Genomic DNA, 21,102 nt, shown 5'->3' with positions numbered 1-21,102 from the left:
TTATTTTGGCTGAACAGGGTCTAAAATCAACATAACAAGAAACATAATTACCCTGAACTATACAGCAGTTGAAAATGAACAAAAGCTGGATTATAGAGACACAAAACACACAAGAGGGAGGAAACTTTTTCCTACACACAGACGTGTCTTTTCAGCCAAATCAAATAATCCTGGGGTTTCCTAGATGTGCTCTAACCTTGGTGCTCCACAGCTTGACGGTCCAGTCGAAGGAGGAGGTGACAAACAGGTGGGAGAAGTCCAGCGGCCCTGCAGCTGTGTGGCAGTGGATCCCTGTGATGGGCCCGTGGTGGCCCTCGAACATCTCACTGATGCCCGCTTTGCTGTGAAGCACACCACAAAATGAAGTGTTGAGTTGAGTGCTGACGGATTAAATCGAGCACGAGAAATTTTAATTTTCCAAAAAAGCAGCACATGTTGAGCGACAAACTCCAGTCGTGATCATGTCTGAATATACATTTCTGTGCACTGCATGAAGGGGAACAAACAAAGAAAAACAGTTAACACTCCTGCGTTTGTGTATTACATTAAGCATGAAAGAAATCAACAGGCGCAGACGGACCTCTGATGGATTCACATTAATCATTTACTTATATCATGTGATTACCAGCAGGGTGGCAAAAGTGCCTGCAACCCCTCAACCACATGTTGCAGAGCTGTTACCCGACGGAGGCTCTGATAATTAACGTAGAGAGGTAAATACTCAGCATGAGTGATGCTTATGCATTATTAACTGCGATGAGAGTATCATACCATTGTAAATGAGGTGGAAAATTATTCCCCCAATTACAGAGGTGATGCTGCAGTGCAAAGCCTAGCAGCTATCCCCTCTCTGCGGTCTCTGGGCTTACTGCAGGACATTTACACGCTACTCAGTGGCAGCTCTGATTTAAGCCACGTCTCTTTGCTTCTTCACCAGAGGACCAACCGCCATGAAAGAGAGGAGCCCCGGTGTCTTAAATGAGAACATTGTGGGATGAAGTGCAGTTTTAATTCTCCCCGGGAAGACCGACTGTAAACAAACTCTCTCACCCAAAGAAACATACTGAGACGAAGAAGAAGAAAAAAAAAAGCACAGGGGAAAAAATGATTTGTTTCCCCTGCATGTGTGCCCTGTTTATGTTGAGCGACCTTTACAAACACAACTGACAAGCGGAAAAGAAAAACAGGATGACTGGGCAGGAGTGAAACCTCAAACAGCAGGCGATCAAGTGTTGGATTTGCGTTGCACTGGGAAGTGAGTGGGCTATATTTATTTGACACTCGGTCCGAGGTGGGCCTTAACAAGCCGCCTCAGTTTCCTGGCGGTGTTTTCGGGAGGGACGTCGGGGGAACGGCGGTTTTGCTTTGCGAACACACCTTCCATGACGACACGACATGTAGACGGAGCCGTCCTCGCTGCCCACCGCGAAATTGTTGACATCTCCGAGAGGGAAAGACATGGAGGTGACAGCTACGGCTTTGGACTGCTTGAACACCAGCTCCATGCTGTCCTGCGGGAGGGGAAGGCGACATGGAACAACATGTTTAACAAGCTCCCTGCTCGGGGCTCTATGTTAAACACACACGCTGCCAAGCACAACCTATAAAAATCACTTGACAGTTTATTAATGTATAATCTAAATTCAACTAGCACTTTATAAAAAATGGAAGTTTGACATTGAGGGTCTTGGCAGTGCCAAGTGAAATGACACAGCTAGCAAAGTTAATTTCCTTGAAAGTGAAAAATGAGTTGTAGAAAAAAAAATACCAAACTGGAATGTTCAAAAGAAGGAGTCCGGCCAAAATGTTTGACATTAAGCATGAAAAGGAGGGACAGAAAGTGTGAGGAATGTGAGACTAAAGAGACAGAAAATACATCAAATGTAAAAACTAAGCTCTAATCTTTAAAATGATTAACACTGCTATTAAAAGTTATGGTTAAATCTTTAACCCTGAGTCTTTTATGTACTTCAGAAATATACCTCTGACCACCCATGGGAGAAAAATAACACACACGTGCATGTACAGTATATACAGTATAGGTTACCTGCGGCTGAGAGAGCATGTCCAGACTCCAGGAGCAAATCTTGCCATCAGTGGAGATGCTAATGAGGTTGTGGGCGTTCTGGGTGCCAACCACGTTCACACAGTACACTGGGTGCTGCAAAGAGAGCGAGAGAGGAATGTTAGTCTTCTGCTGTATTAGAATAACAGAAGTATAAGCCCGCTGTGTCGGTTGATTCGTGTACCGTGTGTGCTGCTGCTGACAGGGGAGTCCTCTGCACCGGGGTCCTCTTGTTGCTCCTGTTGTCCCACAGCACAATCTGCCCAGAGTACGTGCCCCCCACCACCACGTTGGGGTGGAACTTGGCAAACGCAGCCGACATAACAGCAGACTGTCAGAAAGAGGGAAAAAATAGAAAGAAAAGGCAATGTTTAGCTTCTCTAGTGATGAAAAAGTAAATGTTTATAGTGAGACAGGTCTCTAGAAATACCATCATGTCCAATCAAAAAAGCAAGACTGCATCCAGAGGTGTTGATTCAACCTCATGATCATTCTGGAGTATGTAGTTTGTGATGATGTTGAACTGTATTGTGTTTTACTTGCAGGTGTTTCTATTATTTTGTCCACCCCATTTATATTAACTAGTGCAGTGCCTGTTCGGAGCGGGCAGACAGCTTTACCTCCCCGAAGTGCTGCTTGCAGCGTTGTCGAGAACCGATTATTGACTGCAGGGACGCAAAGTTGGTTGTAATGTTTGTATATCCAGCATCAAAAGAAGTCAATGAGCCGCGGTCTGCCCGCTGCAGACGACATGCTCGAGTCTGCAGAGCCCTGAAGCCCCGCCCCCACCCCGCTGCTGCACAGAGCGCTGTTCGCTTGTTTATTCAAAGTTTGTGAATATTGAATATGTCGCATGTCCAAATTACACCAAATTCGACACGGCACTCCCTTGGGTCCCCAGCAATACTGCCGCCTAGTGTGAAGTAGATCGAATGAGTGGTTCTCGAGATATGAGAAGGACAGACAGACAGACAGAGATTCATTGCTTTATAGTTAGATGAGGGTGGGCTCAACTGTCTAAAACAGTTTTAACAAAAACTGAACATTATAACCATCATCTATAACAGCTGCATTAGACTGCATTAGTTTTAGCTACGTGTACCTAATAAACTGACAGCTGAGCGTAATAATGCAGAACATAAATAAATCTAGAGTCAAAATAACTATTAATAATAGCTTAAATGTTCCACTGAGGTAGCTGACCACAAGGCAAACCTGTATAAAATCAGGTTTCGGCTAGATAGATAGATGCAAAATACTGCTTCATAAGTAATAATTAAGCTTAATTAAGCTTCATAACGGCAATAATCAGAACGTGGAAAACATCAAACTTGAACCTGCTTCATCTCAAAGTTATAGAACTTTTCTGTGCAAAACAAATCTCAACACTGGTCAATGGGACTATTTATTTTTGTATTGTGATTTTTGTTGGTTTAAAAGTGGCCTACACACTCATCACTTCTCCTGTCACAATCTTACCTCAATATTTTTTCTAAAGGGACTTTCCTTGACAAAAATTGTGATGCACAGTTCAGGAAAATCTCACTATGAGCCGACTTTGAGGGACACAGAGAAAACTGCGTTCACACTTCTGTTCAGTTTTATTCATCTGAGCAATACGCCTGCATCTACATCCGCTCTGTCGGCAACAACATGTGGTTCTACTCAACTCGTCTTGGCGAAGGAGCCTCGGGGCAGGCATTATAATAAGGCAAAGCAGAGGAGCTATGCTGCTCGTCTGAACACAGGGCCCTTGTTTGGATGCACATGATAACCAGCCCTGCCCCGCACACTTAATCCGGCTGCAGCGCTCGGATTCCATTCAACTCCCCGCACCACAGGTCTTCTCCGGCGCCTCACGAACATGTGTTTGCGGATAGATGTGGTGGAGGTGGATGCCAGTACGGTGAACTCACAATGTGGATGAAGGCGGAGGAAAGAGGGGGGGGTTGGTTGGCGGCGTTCCACGCTTGTCATGGAAGAAGCCACCCGTGAGGATGTGGGGGAGAGAGGTGGGAGAAAGAAGCAGAGAGGCTTTTGGGTACCTGACAGTGGAAGACGTACTCCGGTGTGGGCTTCTTGTACTTCATGTTCCACACTAAGGCCACGCCGTCTGGCTCGTGTGGAGCGTCCTCGTTGTTGTTGTATGAGGCAAGCAGGAGTTCAGGATACTGGTGACAGAAAGAAAAAAAAAAATCAGCCCAAATGAATGTCGGGGGGGGAGGCAGACATGCCCCCCAGGCTTGGCTCCATGTGGAAAAGCCTCGCCTGCCCTGTGTGGTGCTTCTGAATGCCTTAAAGAATGAGTAACCTTTCCTCAAGATTTATGGTTTGTTTAATTAGCCCTAACCCCCCCTTAAGAACTTTTGCGTTTTTATTTCCTTTCATAATTTTCACCAAAAGCTACGGTTCTGTAAAGCGCTCAGAGGAACAGCGGCGGACTAAAACAGAGCAGCTCATTGAGAATCTAAAACCCAACAGAGTCAGAAAACGACTACAGAAACACCACTCAGATGTAAACAAACCGTTAACCTCTGCTGCTTCTAAATACTTGATCTGAGATTTACAGTTTGTTAATTAACAATTTCAAAATGACAAGGATGTGGATGGATCTCGCTCTGAGCTGGTAAATACCGTGAACAAAGGGTTTGTGTTCAATCACTGTCAGAAGTCGTTGCAGAATCAGGCATTAAATGACCTCAGACACCAGAGGAAACAAATCATTACGGCCCCCGACTGAGTGACAATGTGTGGGACATAACTTACTTCTCCTGGGGGACTTGTGGCGAAAAGCAAATCCTGTCAAACTCAAGCTATGTAATCATAAAGCATTATGGCTGTGCAAAGTTAAGTTGTTTCAACAGCCAATTAGCAACACGGATGCACATATTCTATTTTACCTCGGGCTGTCAATCAATTAAAAATATTTAATTGTGATTAATCGCATGACTGTCCGTAGTTAATCGTGATTAATCGCTAATCTTTTATCTGTTCAAAATGAACCTTAAAGGGAGATTTGTCAAGTATTTAATACTCTTACCAACATGGGAGTGTGCAAATATGCTGCTTTATGCAAATGTGTGTATATATTTATTATTGGAAATCAATTAACAACACAAAACAATGACAAATATTGTCCAGGAACCCTCACAGGTACTGCATTTAGCATAAAAAATATGATCAAATCATAACATGGCAAACTGCAGCCCAACAGGCAACAACAGCTGTCAGTGTGCTGACTTGACTATGACTTGCCCCAAACTGCATGTGATTATCATAAAGTGGGCATGTCTGTAAAGGGGAGACTCGTGGGTACCCATAGAACCCATTTTCATTCACATATCTTGAGGTCAGAGGTCAAGGGACCCCTTTGAAAATGGCCATGCCAGATTTTCCTCGCCAAAATTTAGTGCAAGTTTGGAGCGTTATTTATCCTCCTTTGCGCTTCACAAGCTAGTATGACAAGATATCAATTGATTTCTTAGGTCTTCTAGTTTCATATGATGCCAATATCTTCAGCCTAGCTTTAAAACTGTGCCCGCCATAACCTAAAAATCGCAAGTTGCGTAAATGCGTTAAGAAACTAGTGGCGCTAAAATGAATTTGCGTTAACGCGTTATTATCGCGTTAACTTTAACAGCACTAATTTTAACACAATAAATCAATTCTTATTTCGACTTCCAAATGCTGCTCTGGAAAATGTGCTCAACTGTTGGTTTAATTACAAAAAGCTGTTTTAAAGAAAATGACCTGGAGGGACCAGTCCAGGCAGGTGACGACGCGATGCTTGGACCAGCGCTCATCCATGAACTGCCTGTTGAGAGAGAGCTTTGTTCCAGCCTGGATTTCACTGGGGGAAAACAAAGAAACACGGATCAATAAAAACACTTCTTCAAAAACCAATTACCGTGTTTTTTTTATTGTTTTTTTTAACACTAGTTGTCCAATTATTACCCCTCCTTCTCCTCCAGGTCACGACCGCTGTAGTCGAAGAAGAGGTCCACATGCTCCGATAGAGCCCGCTCAATAATGCGTGTGCTGTGGTCGAAGAAATCCACAAACTCTTCGGAGTGCAGGATCTGGAGTTTTTCCTCCTCTGTCAGCTCGTGGGGGAGTGCTGCACAGAGGAATACAAACTGAAATGTGGTAGGGATCCCTGCTGCTCGTTGCCATTACGCTATAGCATGTGATGCACTGCTTTACAGGAATAGAAACCTCTTTGCATGCTGCAGCAACTATTATAAAAATCCCTAGAAGAACTGAAGGGGCTCAATTTGTGTTGCAAGTATGCATCATCAGTGGTAGTGAAGTACCTTCCTCCTCCTCCTTCTGGTCCAGTTTCTCAATCTGATTCTCCACTACTGGTTGAGCTGGAGCACTTTCTTCCTCTTCTTCTTCCTCTGTTGATCAGAAAGTGAAACTATGTGAAACACTGGAAAATACACACAGTTAGGTTGCATACACCATGGTTGCGACCAAGGTTCCTACTAAAATCCTATTTAGTACGCTAAAACAGTATAAATATCCCAAAATGCAATGCGGTAGTGACAACAACAGACGTTGATTGACAGCTCTGTAACGTCAATAACGCTTCAATTTAAGTTAGTAAGCATAGTGTCCTTTCAAAATAAACTTCCATTTGCATAGGAAGTTAGGTTTAGGCAACACAACCACTTAGTTAGGGTTAGGTTAACTTCACTGACTAACGACTGACGTGACTGGCGATACTAACGAGTCACGTGACTAACGATTGACAAAATAAGTCAACGTGACTTTTAGTTTTACACGGGACACAAACAGCGGTCTCCTGGTTGGAAGTCTTGTGTTCGTTTGTTTGGAGTTAGTTGAAAGCCCGGTTCGTTACATACTGACGCTAAAGGGTGCGATGTTTCAGATGCCGAGGGCCGCTGCCCGATCCCCGGTATTTGACGAGTCGGGAGTGAGACCGGGTTGAATCAACATCATTCCTACGCAAGAAATCATAAATAAATTTTGTTTACGATATCAATTTTGTCAAAACTTCAAAAGGTAAACAGGGAACAAAAATAAATTCTAAGTAACAACGTTCACACAACCGGCCTCCATACAGACGTTTCACACCTTTTGGTCACTACGTCTTTCACCTCCATTATTTCCTTTTTTCAATAAAAGCTCCACCCAGTGATTATGGGCACGGCAAAAGACTGATTTTGTATCTGTGCCTTGCATTTGTTTGGTTTGTCAGCACAATGTCGCCTTTCAAAAAGGGAACCTGCTCCTCTAAAGCGGGGAAGTTTGTCATTTGTGTTAAAGGGACACAGCGCAGCGGGTGTCTTGTTGTCATAGGGACCCCTGTCCTTCCCAACTGTTAATGAGACTCTATCCATTCAATAGAAAGTGTAGCTGTCAGTGTAGCCGTTTCCTCTGTGTCCCAGTAGCAGGTTGCCCCCTTCTAGGCCACGGGGCAGCGGGGCAGAGGGTGTGGAGCAGCTGCCCCGAGCCCGTCCCATTGGTCCGGCCAGATGACGGCATGGTGCAAAAGCAGATGGTGATGCTGGGATTGTCTTGTGCTCTTCAGAGGTGGCATGGGGATGGCACAGAGGTTTTCCGCCTGGCTGCCCCGAGACAAGCTTCTCCCTGAACAGCAAGCCTGTGCAATTACCGTCCTAGCAGGAGGTCCTGCAACTCCTATTCAACCTCAGAGAATGTACAACAAAATACAGGCCGGACCAGCTGGCAAACTGCACACCGGGTCTACCTCAAAGAAGATTTCAAAACACATCTCCTAGAGACGGTATATAGCCTATGCTTTCAATGTAAAAATAAGAGCAAAAGCAGGACAAAACAGATTCATGAGGAGAGGGGAAATACTCGCCTGGTTCCTACAAGCATTTATCTTGGTATGAGCCTTATAGTTAATCTAAGACGACAGCACCGCATGCCAGAATTTCCTTCCTACGGAGATAATCTAAATGATAATGTCATCTGTCACGTTGTCCATAAAGTGATTTATCCCCTTTCTCAGATGGAGGTTTGGGGGAAGAGGGTTACCGGGTACACTGATGAGTTTACAGAACTGGGTTGATGACACAAGCCATTTCGATGTACGGCCATACTCTGCAACCAACAGGAGAAGGTTAAAATTTTTCCTTTCAAGGGCCTCAATCAGGCTTAAAGGAAAACAGTAATCACTGTCTTTCAGCTAGTCCCGGCCGTGCTCGTCAGCCCTTTCCCCGGTGAGGCAGCCAGAGCAATCAACCTGCCATGCATTAGGAGCGGATAGACAATCTGAAAATAAAGGGTATAATGCACCTGCCAGCCAAAATGGCCATTTGGAGAAAAGCTAGTGATCCTGGTGACCCCGCTGGGGATGTGTAGGGGGGTAGGAGCGCCTAGCGCTGCTGGGTGGTGGAGGAAGGGGAGGAACTGGAGGGGAGGGGGGGGTTGCATTTAACAGAATTCACCCGGATCACCAATGTCCCATACACTGACACCTCCTCTCAAAGCAGGCTCAATTATGGCTTTTGTACCACTTAAGAAATAAAAGCTTTTTTGGGGGGGGGGGAGCTCTGGACAGGAAGGGAGGGGGCTAATCACAGGTCTCAGTCAATGGACAATATATTAATGCAAACACGGTATGTACAAAGTCTAATACGAAATGACCTTTGCTCTCCGCTGCAGGTGTCTTCCACTTTCTATATGTCCCTCCACAATAAGGGTCTGACTTCAGCACGTGCAACTGTTAGTTTTTTTTTTTTTTCCTTCCTGCTTGTATAAAGGCCACAGAAAACACAACTGCCAATACATTCACAAACACACACAAACATGTGCACTATCATTTCTTGTTTTTTAAAATAGAGTACCTCTAGCCCCAGTTTACAAAATGCACTTCAAAAAACTGCGATCAACTATTTTGCATATGGCGCAACATCAACATTTGTGGTTGTGTGTGCAGCAATTTTAAAATGGCTGCAAGGCGAATAAAAACGAAGACATCTGCAGTCAGACTTCTGTCAATCTGATAACACTCTTTAAGACTTAGTCATCCGTGAAACAGGAGGCTATTGTTTTCAACTTGTTCAACACGGTTACGCATGTCTCTAATGACACCGAGGTCTAAAGATCACACAACAGGCCGACGGGGAGCAGAAATCCAAAACCAGCACTCTCCTCCTTAAGAAAAACGTCTGTCATAGATCATATACATACCCATAATATTGTCAAATGAGATTAAGAACAAAAAAACAGGTTGTAAAGGTGCAAATACTCACTCAGAAAAAAAAGGAGAATATGCCAGATTCTCCATTCAAAATGAATGACAGAGGGATACAATAGATATTTAACAGTACTAATCATCAAGTGCATAAAAGCTGACCACAATTACAAGTGGCACTTCGAACAAGAAGGCCATTAAGGGCTTTTGTGATGAAAAAGTTGTGACCTGCCTCTGAATTCAGAGTGATTAAAACAATCACATTCAATTAAATATTAGATTTACTAAACTGCTCTACATACTCATATTCCTGACGAGCCTTTTTAAAACGCTGCACCAGACCAACCACTCCACACACACACACACACACACCACCACCACCACCCAACCTCCAACAATATCTTACTCCATAATTACAGCCTCTTGTTGAGGAGTGCATACTGATGCTGCATATTACCTACTAGTACAGTGTGAGCGGCGGCGGCACAGAAATTCACCAATCTGATGGCTTAAATCAACAAATTTTGTCTGACACTAAATAGAGATGGAATTCAAGTCTAAAAGAAATGCATCTATGCTGTAACATCAGGTCACAAACTTGGCAATTAAAGATTAATTAATATCATTCAGACATGGACATCTGAGAGGAGATTTCAGGGCACATTGGGCTTAAAAAGACCAATTCATGACGCCATACTGAACGCATTAATAAACAAATCATGTAACCCGATGATGCGTTCTCCTTGTCTGTTCAGGGGCTTTTCTTTGGGTCAACAGGGCAGGTGATGTTAAATCTTTTACTCCTTTCTCCGAGATGTCTTGCACACACCGTGGGGAACCCTCGGTTTGCAGCAGCCGGGGCACGCCAGCCGCTCCCTCTAATGCCACCGCCTGCTGACCTTGAGAGTGCTGCGCCGTTGCCTCCTTTTGACAACATGATAAATCGCTCAATCAGAGAACAGGCCCGACGCCACCCCACACATCAAAAATGCGCCGAGGGGAGCAAAGCCGGGGAAGGGGATGCCGTCTCATCGAGTGCCAGAAGTGATGGTGTGAAAATGCACAATGTCACTGAGTGTGTTTTGTTATGTGCCTGTTCGGTGAAGGGAGAAGACAGGGAAGCGAGGGAGTTGATGAAATGATTACATAGTGGCGAAGAGGGGAAGGGGGCCTCGTGTTGAACAGCTGGCAGAAACCACCGTTGTTTAACACAGTTTTACAATGCCCAGTAGAGTCCGGAGTAAAGAGCGACGAGGAACACGGGGATGCTCTTCATCCTTCACTAGCTCTGCTCATAGTTTTCCACAAAATCACACAATTTCATTGCGTGCTCGTGCTGCACGCCACCTCAGGATTTACTGCACATCACCTGATGGGACAACAACCGACAATCCGCACACTGTTTAAAACCCTAACCAGGCTTTCAAGGATGCTTAAAAAGGCGTGTTAGCTGATGCAAATAAATGGAGCAAACGGCTAAAAAAAGACTCCAAGAGTTGCAAATGGATGTTTTGTAGAATAGTTCTGATATTTCTTTGAAAAAAGCGAAAACAGAGACACGAAACAAAAATCAGGATTTCAGTCAAGCGCATTATTCGCCATCTGTCATTAAAAGAACAAGCAGCACACCCACAAGTATTGCATATTTTATGGAACATGTGTTCAACATGTGGTGTCAGTAAGTAGCAAATATTCTCTTTTTTGCCGACCGCATGAGAGCTCCAGTGCAGCAATTACATACATATCGACATGCTTCAGAGGCAGTGAGCAGTCGTACGCGCAGAGCTTCATATCTTCCCCCTCGATCGCATTTCTCCTTCCCGTCACTGCTTTTCTCATCCTGCTCATTAATTACACCGAAGCGGAGTTGGTTGTGAGGTTGAGAGGAGCGGGGCTTGTCTGAATTTAATCTCTCCTTTGACTTCTTGTGTTTCCTGGGCCTCATTTTATCTTTACTTTCATCTCAAATCAAATCTTTTCCACTTGTGTTTCACTTCCGGTACGCACTTGTCCGCTCATACAGCACCACAACACCCGTTATGAATACAAGTGGTGCACCATTCTTGCAGCAAATTAAAACATTTGTTAGCAAGGAAGTTACACATCTTAGACCAATACGTTCTTTATGCATCCACATATTCAATCAGTTAGGTTGATATACCCTAGAGATGTTCCAATATCATGTTTTCCTTCCCGGTAGCGATTCCGATACTTGAACTTGCAGTATCAGCCGATACCGAGTACAGATCTGATGCCCGCGTGATAAAAAATATATAGTTATTATTATTATTTAACAGCTGTTTACTACTGACCATGTATGGATGTGATTGCTATCTTTGTTATATGACCTGGCTCAGGTTAAACCCTTTGTAAAACATGAACAAATACATAAAGTGAACGCAATAGAACTTTCTTTTATTATTCAGTTCGTCGGTTACAAAGAACATGATTAAATGAAGCTAGGAATAAATAACAATTCCACTGCGAAGAAGAATTGATTTACTGTTAAACAAGTTGATTTTTTTCTGGGTTAATAAATCATGGTATCGGATCAGTGCATAGACAGGCGTACTCGCCAATGACCAATCCTGAATTTTGGGCAGTATCGGACGCATTTCGGATACTGGTATCGGAACAACTCTAATATACACACAGGTTTTGTCCATTTTTCAAGGTTAAAGCTAGAGTTGGTAATCTTCTTCAAAAACATTTTTGTTATATTTGTTGAAATTCTCATTAGATCCCGACAGCAATCAATAAATCAAATGCTCTGACAAAAAAAAAAAAAAAAAATCTAGTATCTGTGGCTGTTGCAGGACTGTAATAAACCTACTTACCTGTATGCACTCTGCTCGTGCACTCATTGCGCGTCACCGGAGTCTTACACAAGTTGTTAGCTTGACAGCTGTGAGTACTAACAATAGCCATGTTCGTTGTTTACATTCATTATGATAATTTGGGGGCGTGGCTTTGGAGGGAGACCGGAAGCGACGGACTGTCAGCGTTGCCAACTTGGCAAATTTCTTGCTAGATTTATGGACTTTTGGAGCTAGTGCTGCTGGCTAATTTCATTGGTAAATGGTATTTATATAGTGCTTTTCTAGTCTTCCGACCACTCAAAGCACTTTACACTACATGTCAGAACTACATGTCATTGGAAAAGAGTGGGCAACACTGGGCTGGGTTTTTCGGTGGGATTTTAAAAATCTAGAGTACTCTTGCTAGTTTCTTAAGATTACCAAACCTAGCTTTAACATATGTAATAATATGCGAGAATCACCTTCTTTTTGCTGAGTCACGACAGGTGTCTGGGTCTCTTTTGTGTAGGACACAGTCTCACGTGGAGGGAAGTCCACTTGTGTGACTTTGGCCATCGCCAGTTTTGGAGTTCCACGCCTAGAAGCACAAAACAACTCAAACTTTGCACAGCTCAATATTACCACAATGATATTAACAAGAGTCAGTCATTCTGCTAATCACTGTTCTCATCTGCTTTTGTAGCAATTTTCATCTCTTTGCAAGTGGAATCAAAGTAAGTCAGTAAATGAGTGTTTCATGGGATGGCAGAGAGACTTCCGATTAGTGTAGCAATCAGTGTGAATCATTAAAAAGGTTGTTGTCTGACCACTCTTTCATGCACGACTTGACTGTTTTCCTGGACTGCATTAAACGAATAATGACTTTGGAAGACAGCAATCATGCCAAAGATTGAGAGAAGGGAAAATGACCAGGAAAGGAGAGAAGAGAGTGTCCAGTACCCCAGCTCAGAATCAGAGTGAAGTTGAAGAGTGGACGGGTCAGAGTCCCAGTGCAGAGTCCTGGTTAGTGTCACAGCAACAAGGCGGCATTAGTGAGAGAGAGAGACAAGCGGGCACAAATGAGGAGAGGAAATAAAGTTAGCATTATGGCACACAACATGCTGATTGGTCACAAATCAGTTATCAAAACACACTTAAAACTGGATATGTTTTTTTCAGTTCAAGCTTAGAATCTGCCTGCACAACGCTCAGAGAATGTATCTGCTTAAAATGCATGGACACACAGCCTCCCAGAGTGAGATGACACAGGGTGTAATGTGCAGCCTGCGGGGCTGATACAGCCTGAACTGTGTCACACCAAAGACTCGGAGTGTTGTGCAGACAGAGAGGAGAGGAGAGAGAGGGAGAGAGAGGGGGAGAGAGAGAGAGAGAGAGAGAGAGAGAGAGAGAGAGAGAGAGGGAGAACCCTGAGGGAGAAAACATGACCTCCATGTGTGTAGGAAATGGCCATGCTGGTGAGGGAAATGAGTCAACACGTAGGGGGAACAGCTCCCTGGGCCTGATGGGACACTGGGGGAGCTTGAGTTTCAGCCCAGGGAAGGGACTCTAATTAGGGGTTAAGAAGTCCCCCAGGCATCACAGCAGCCTGCTGTTTTATTGTTAATTTAGGATCGTCCTAATTCAACGGCACACAAATTAAATAAACATGCACTCAGTTGGCATAAACTTGTCATTATTCACTGTAATGGTATGAGACTTTCCAAAAGATTTTTTACCTCAGTTGTGCTTAGTGTAATCATGCTTTAAATACATTCACAGCCTTTGTCTGGAGTTGATGCAAAGCGTATATAAAGCAAAAATAGACCTACATTTTTCTAAGCATTATTCAGAATACTTCAGAACTAATCTGCTTGAGAGGCTGTGAGTGAGAAGGACGCTGAAATCACATTCTTGCAGGCATAAGCATAGCTGAGCACATAAAAAGCACAAAAATCACTTTTTGAGATGACATATAAAGCTCAATAAAGCATTTAAACACGTTGCCTCAGGTGGAGAAATAGCCATGAATTCTTGATGAATAGGGATGTTGGCATTGTTTCCACGCTTGTAATGTACTGTACTAGAAGCGGGGGGAAACAATGTTGTTATTCAATCTGTTACTGAGGAGTGTATGTGTGTGTGTGTGTGTGTGTGTACCTGGGTCCCACGGCTCCATCAGAGTCTTGGCTCCCCGCCTCACTCGGTGTGCCCGCCGATTTGGGAGTTGGGGAGACGGGAAGAGGGACTGCACACAGCGAGACAGACAAGAATCATCTGTTACAGTGTGAAGACACTCAGCTATGCACAACAGAGTGCAAAATGCATCCAAAATGTATCATTATTAGTAAGCTAGTTAAATCAGTGTATACATAACAAACTTGTGCTATGGCAAGATCAGCACATATTAGGAAATAATCTTTAATAACACAATTACTTCCTTTGTCTTTATTAAATGAGGTTTTTTTCATTTCTGTTTCTAGCTTGTTTGCATTCTGAGAGACTTGTGAAGATTTTCTTATGGATCTCTTCTGCCACCTGCTGTTTGCAACACGTCAGTGCTCTAACAATCCTGCTCCGGATGAACTCCAATGTTAATACAGTCTATACTGGTATTATTTTACAAATATTTGTCTTTTTTTATCAGTGCTTCCCCTTCTACAGCACAGGTGTTCATGTACATTTTTATGAAATCTATAGGAAATATTAGAAAACTGAGAAATCTAAAGTAAGACTCATGTTTGAAAGGTTATTTAACCCATTTGTGTCTGCAACTGAAATTTTTAATTTTTAAAAAAAGTGTTCTCTGGGCTTGTCTAAGCACAAATGTGAAGAAACATTCAAAATCTGTCAAACCATTAGGCTGAAGAGGTCTTATTAACTGACTATGGGGTTAAAGTGCTGGCTTTCAGCTGAGGCTGTTTGCATCAACACCAGATGAACAGTATGAATATGCCTTTAATATAAACATGAATCCATTTTTTAGGGGACAGAATGTAATAGCACAAGTAAACACAAAGTTATTATATCTAATATTACGCTGCATATACATTGAAGTCAATGACTGTCCAAAGGTTACCATAGCCATATTCACCTCTTGCTTGTTTCTGAGCTTTTTGCCTTCAGTTTAGTCGAACACATGATCAGCTTTACTGAGCTCTGGTGATTGAGTCAGCCTGTAAAGAACAGTCCACTGTTTGGCCACTAAAATCTGTATGTTTTATTTCAATATCCTACTGCTTAGATCTGCTTTGGGGCACATAAAATAATAAATGCAATGATTTGAACGCTGCTCACCCAGAATGAATGTTAACACCCTCAAACCCTAGTCAAAGAGCCAAAACACTGAATGAAAATACTGACTGTACTAATACAATGATTGCAATGTATGTGAAATATAATGTCAAATCAGCGACTGTACTTGTTTCGTTTATGAACAGGTATTTACGGGAATATATGAAACAATATGTATGAAAATGAAATATCTAGGAACCCTGTGGATGTGCCTGTTTTTCCCCTAGTGTCACAGAATTTAAAAGCAGACATCACAGAAGTTAAGTATGTACTGTTAATATAAAACATACCAGCAGGAGTATCTGGGGTTATGCCCATACTCTGTAGCAGAGCCTCAGCCTCACGTCTTTTTTTATCCAGGTCAGAATCATCCTGGTGATGTGCAGTCTCTTTCAATTGGTCCGCCTGGAAACATACAATATCCATATTACATTGCTATTTCCAGACCAAGAAAAGGTTTAATAAAGCATTCAACTCTCAAAGACATTATTCCTGCTGGTATCTGCACAAACAAAATGAGATATAAGACTGGACTATCAGGACTTATTTTCTTATCTTGGGTACAAACAGTACTGTCAATCATTGTGGTACGTTTAAAAAAACACCTTATAGACATCTAAAAAATGGACCCAGTCAGATATTACATGACAGTAAACAAGGACTCCTTTCGTTATTATTGGATTAAGCCCAAATTGAGCATTTTCATACACTTTACTTATTGTCAAAAAACAATCCTTGATAAAGATTTTCTTTTGCTAGATTTATTTTGACATATTAGATCATCAATGTTCAAATGTATTTGCTACACAAATCACAGACATATATAAACAGCACAAATCTGAAATCCTTGATGACACAATTGTGATATAGAGAACGTAATAAACTACTAGGTTACTTTGCATCTCAACTCGCACATAATCTGGGCCATTAGAACGATTTTTACATTTCGTATACATCTCACAGCCAGTTCTGTAATAAAATATCAACTTTAGTAACTGAGCGGCATCTCATTCGCTAAGGAGTTTAACAAATACAAACCAGTTATTGTTATTAGGGCTGTCACGAATACCATTTTTTGGGCTTCGAAGCTTCAGTGAGAAATATTCGAAGGTATTCGAAACTTCACAAAGCGGAGTAGCACAGCAGGCTGACATGTTTTTCTGTCTGTCTGTCTGTCTGTCTGTCTGTCTGTCTCCTCCATTACAGCACCGCTGCCGCACTACTGTACGCACACGCACTTCTACACATAACAAACAGCAATATCATTCTGAGAATAACTAATAATTAATGTTGAATAATGGATAATGTGGGATTATTCTGTATTTCATGGGCTATTTCTGAATTTATACTTTATTATTGCATACTTATATATAAAAAATGTAAGTAAGTAAGTAAGTAAGTAAACCTTTATTTATATAGCACCTTTTAAAACTCACCGTTACAAAGTGCTTCACACACAAAATGAAACATGAAAAATTACAATATGACACACAGAAACAATGAGAAACAGATCAAACAAAAACAGACAAACACACATGTGGATGAGGCCTATAGAAAAGCTTGCCTATAGAGATGGGATTTTAGAAGCTGCTTAAAACAGTCCAGAGATTCAGCAGCTGTAATAGATTGGGGGAGGTGATTCCAGAGAGTTGGGGCTAAAACAGAAAAGGCCCGATCACCTTTTGTTTTGCAGTTTGAGCGGGGGATGGATAAAAGGCCGAGATTAGAGGATCGAAGTGCTCGACAGGTCGTTTAAAAACGAAGCATTCGAATAGTGATTTGAAGGACGGATACCATGGGCAAGGGTCGAAGCTTCAAAGCATTCAGGTCAGCCCTCATTGTTATGAATGGTATTATTATTTTTAAACAATGCCTCTTATTGAAAGATCAACCTGCAGAACTTTCTCAGAAGGACCCTAAATCTTTCTAAGAAGCCTTGGAGCCTGTTGTGTATGTCTGTCAACATAACCATCAGTCGTCTTAAGCTCTTAACTGCATTTGACTCAAATGCAGATAGTGGCCATCAGTGATTTCTTGCAGCATCTTGAATATCAAAACTGAAAAAATATTGCAATGCTCACACTGAGACATTTCTGGTTTTGATGCTGTTCATTCTCCATTTAAATTTTTTGCATTCAATATCAGAGAAAAATTCAAAGCATTGCAAATTGTTACACATACCGCTAGCTTCTTGCGCTCCTCCTCCTTCCTCTTCTTCTCCTCTCTGATTTGTGCCAGGCGTTGCTTCTTCCTCTCAAGCTCTGCTTTCAGCTCACTTTTGTCAGACATGATGCCACAGCTGTATACAAACAACACATTTTTGTTTGTCTTCCATTGAGAATACACTATAAAAATAATGCACTTTGAGTTTACGTGTAATGAAATGTGCTATATAATAAAATTGCCATTACATTGTTTAAACCTGCAATAGGCAGAATGTTTTTGGCATCATTGAGCAAAAAAAGACTTGAAACTTGACTTGGACTTGAAAAAAATGACTTGTGAGCATCTCTGCTTTTTAGTTCATGAAAGTATACATTGTATACTTTCACTTTAAGTATGCTTGTCAGTATGAGCCAAGTATACTTAGATTTTTCTTTATACTTGTCTGTATACTTGTCCTCATGAGCCAAGTATACATAGACTTTTAAGTATACTTGTCAGTATAAGCCAAGTATATCAGATAAAAAAACAAGCATCAAGGGTTTGTGTTTGTACTGTCTACTGATAAACAAAGACTTTAAAATAAATAAAAATAATTAATACAAATCCAAGCATCTCCTGACAACTGATGCTCTCAGCTTCAGCACCATCTTGCACAGCAGTGGAGACAGCTAAACCTCACCTAGCTGTTAAAATGACCATCCAACAGTATTTTTCTGACTTCTCTGCAGCTGAGTGAGTTAAACATCTTGACTGATTGGAGACAAATACTCTCAGCTACATGTACTTCCTGCAGCTGTCGGACTCCACCACCAGCACTGCTCCCAGTAGACCACTTACACACCAAAACACTGACAATAACCTGATATTTTCAGGTGGAATTTCATTCATTCATTCATTCATTCTCACTGTGCAATATTATTTTCCACTTGTGCAATTTTGTTAATAGTTTGTTTATTATCAATACTGTATATACTGCTCCTATTTTTATACTTCCTTCTATTTAAATGGTTCATATTTTGTTACACTTTGTTTAGCTCTTTTTTTACTGTGTTAGCTGATGCATCTTGTTTTTTTTCCACTATCCCCTTTGCTGATGTACACTGCAAATTTCCCCACTGCAGGACTAATAAAGGAATATCTTATCTTATATATAGTGTAGACCACTTACACTTACACACCAAAAAACTGACAAGAACTGCACTTTACTGTACACCAACTGTCTATCAGTACTACTCAGGTGTAATTCATACTGTGCAATATCATTTTCCACTTGTGCAATTTTGTTAACAGTCTGTTTATTGTCAATACTGTATATACTGCTCCTATTGTTATACTTCCTTCTATTTAAATGGTTCATATTTTGTTACACTTTGTTTAGCTCTTTTTTTTTTTACTGTTAGCTAATGCATCTTGTTTTTTGCACTATCCCCTTTGCTGCTGTACACTGCAAAAGTCCCCACTGTGAGACTAATAAAGGAATATCTTATCTTATCAGCTGATGCTCTCAGCTTCAGCACCACCTTGCACAGCGATGGAAACAGCTAGACCTCACCTAGCTGTTAAAATGACCATCCAACAGTATTTTCTGACTTCTCTGCAGCTGAGTGAGTTAAACGTCTTGACTGATTGGAGACAAATACTCTCAGCCACATGTACTTCCTGCAGCTGTCGGACTCCACAACCAGCACTGCTCCCAGTAGACCACTTACACACCAAAACACTGACAATAACCTGATATTTTCAGGTGGAATTTCATTCATTCATTCATTCTCACTGTGCAATATAATTTTCCACTTGTGCAATTTTGTTAACAGTCTGTTTATTGTCAATACTGTATATACTGCTCCTATTTTTATACTTCCTTCTATTTAAATGGTTCATATTTTGTTACACTTTGTTTAGCTCTTTTTTTACTGTGTTAGCTGATGCATCTTATTTTATTGCACTATCCCCTTTGCTGCTGTACACTGCAAATTTCCCCACTGCAGGACTAATAAAGGAATATCTTATCTTATATATAGCGTAGACCACTTACACTTACACACCAAAAAACTGACAAGAACTGCACTTTACTGTACACCAACTGTCTATCAGTACTACTCAGGTGTAATTCATACTGTGCAATATCATTTTCCACTTGTGCAATTTTGTTAACAGTCTGTTTATTGTCAATACTGTATATACTGCTCCTATTGTTATACTTCCTTCTATTTAAATGGTTCATATTTTGTTACACTTTGTTTAGCTCTTTTTTTTTTTACTGTTAGCTAATGCATCTTGTTTTTTTGCACTATCCCCTTTGCTGCTGTACACTGCAAAAGTCCCCACTGTGAGACTAATAAAGGAATATCTTATCTTATCAGCTGATGCTCTCAGCTTCAGCACCACCTTGCACAGCGATGGAAACAGCTAGACCTCACCTAGCTGTTAAAATGACCATCCAACAGTATTTTCTGACTTCTCTGCAGCTGAGTGAGTTAAACGTCTTGACTGATTGGAGACAAATACTCTCAGCCACATGTACTTCCTGCAGCTGTCGGACTCCACAACCAGCACTGCTCCCAGTAGACCACTTATACACCTACACACTGACAATAACCTGATATTTTCAGGTGGAATTTCATTCATTCATTCTCACTGTGCAATATAATTTTCCACTTGTGCAATTTTGTTAATAGTCTGTTTATTGTCAATACTGTATATACTGCTCCTATTTTTATACTTCCTTCTATTTAAATGGTTCATATTTTGTTACACTTTGTTTAGCTCTTTTTTTTTTTTTTTACTGTGTTAGCTGATGCATCTTGTTTTTTGCACTATCCCCTTTGCTGCTGTACACTGCAAATGTCCCCACTGCAGGACTAATAAAGTCATATCTGATCTTATCAGCTGATGCTCTCAGCTTCAGCACCACCTTGCACAGCAGTGGACACAGCTAGACCTCACCTAGCTGTTAAAATGAGTATTTTTCTGACTTCTCCTGCAGCTGAGTGAGTTAAACATCTTGACTCATTGGAGACAAATACTCTCAGCTGCATGCAACACTAATAAAACCATCAGTCATTGTCAGCTAACAGAGAGCCCCACCCTACCATGTTGGTACAGCCGGTTAGCTTAGCATAGCTTAGCTTGTCCGTCTCTGTCACTTGTTTCTGGTTCTTATCAGCTTGTTTTACACGCCTTCACACAACACACCTGCTCCATGTTAATATGAGGTGTTATTTTGCTAATAACACCGTAGTTTCATTGATAAAAACCCCACAACGTTAGCATCAAGTCGGCCTTCCTTGTTGCCACTAGCTACAGAGCTAGCTCAGCCTTCACTGTTACACAATGAATGAAGCAGGTTGAGCTACAAACAGCGACGAATACACAATACATGTTACAAGTGTGTACTTCTACAGCTAACATGGTATTGATGTGTGAGATTACAAACCTTTAAAGCAGGTTTTCGGACCTGACACCAAATCAAAATGACTACAACAACCAGCCACAACAAACGAGCTGCCAACACAACTACCTACAGGAGCCTGGAGGAGACAAAGAGGAGCGCTTCGCGTTTTGACGTCACTCTGCTGCTGTCAACTGAG

The 21,102-nt window shown here is 41.7% G+C and overlaps 1 protein-coding gene across 2 annotated transcripts in view; it reads right to left on the bottom strand.

The window, feature by feature from the left end:
- The window catches only part of dync1i2a (dynein, cytoplasmic 1, intermediate chain 2a), a 23,011-nt gene extending 1,909 nt beyond the window's left edge, over nt 1-21,102 (bottom strand). The window contains exons 1-14 of one of the 2 annotated variants that reach the window (XM_037789407.1): nt 20,949-21,102; nt 17,528-17,645; nt 15,637-15,751; nt 14,213-14,300; nt 13,016-13,075; nt 12,538-12,653; nt 6,379-6,465; nt 6,020-6,182; nt 5,816-5,915; nt 4,111-4,236; nt 2,250-2,396; nt 2,048-2,161; nt 1,378-1,511; nt 197-341 (exon numbers count right to left, since the gene is read on the bottom strand). In XM_037789407.1, the coding sequence (XP_037645335.1) occupies nt 197-341; nt 1,378-1,511; nt 2,048-2,161; nt 2,250-2,396; nt 4,111-4,236; nt 5,816-5,915; nt 6,020-6,182; nt 6,379-6,465; nt 12,538-12,653; nt 13,016-13,075; nt 14,213-14,300; nt 15,637-15,751; nt 17,528-17,635 (1,503 nt within the window). In that variant the 5' untranslated portion in view covers nt 17,636-17,645; nt 20,949-21,102. The remainder of the gene's footprint in view (nt 1-196; nt 342-1,377; nt 1,512-2,047; nt 2,162-2,249; nt 2,397-4,110; nt 4,237-5,815; nt 5,916-6,019; nt 6,183-6,378; nt 6,466-12,537; nt 12,654-13,015; nt 13,076-14,212; nt 14,301-15,636; nt 15,752-17,527; nt 17,646-20,948) is intronic. The other variant, XM_037789408.1, reaches the window with a different exon arrangement.

The sequence above is a fragment of the Sebastes umbrosus genome, chromosome 13 (assembly GCF_015220745.1).
Source record: "Sebastes umbrosus isolate fSebUmb1 chromosome 13, fSebUmb1.pri, whole genome shotgun sequence".
Classification (NCBI taxonomy): domain Eukaryota; kingdom Metazoa; phylum Chordata; class Actinopteri; order Perciformes; family Sebastidae; genus Sebastes; species Sebastes umbrosus.
This window is presented reverse-complemented; position numbering and strand designations above follow the sequence as displayed.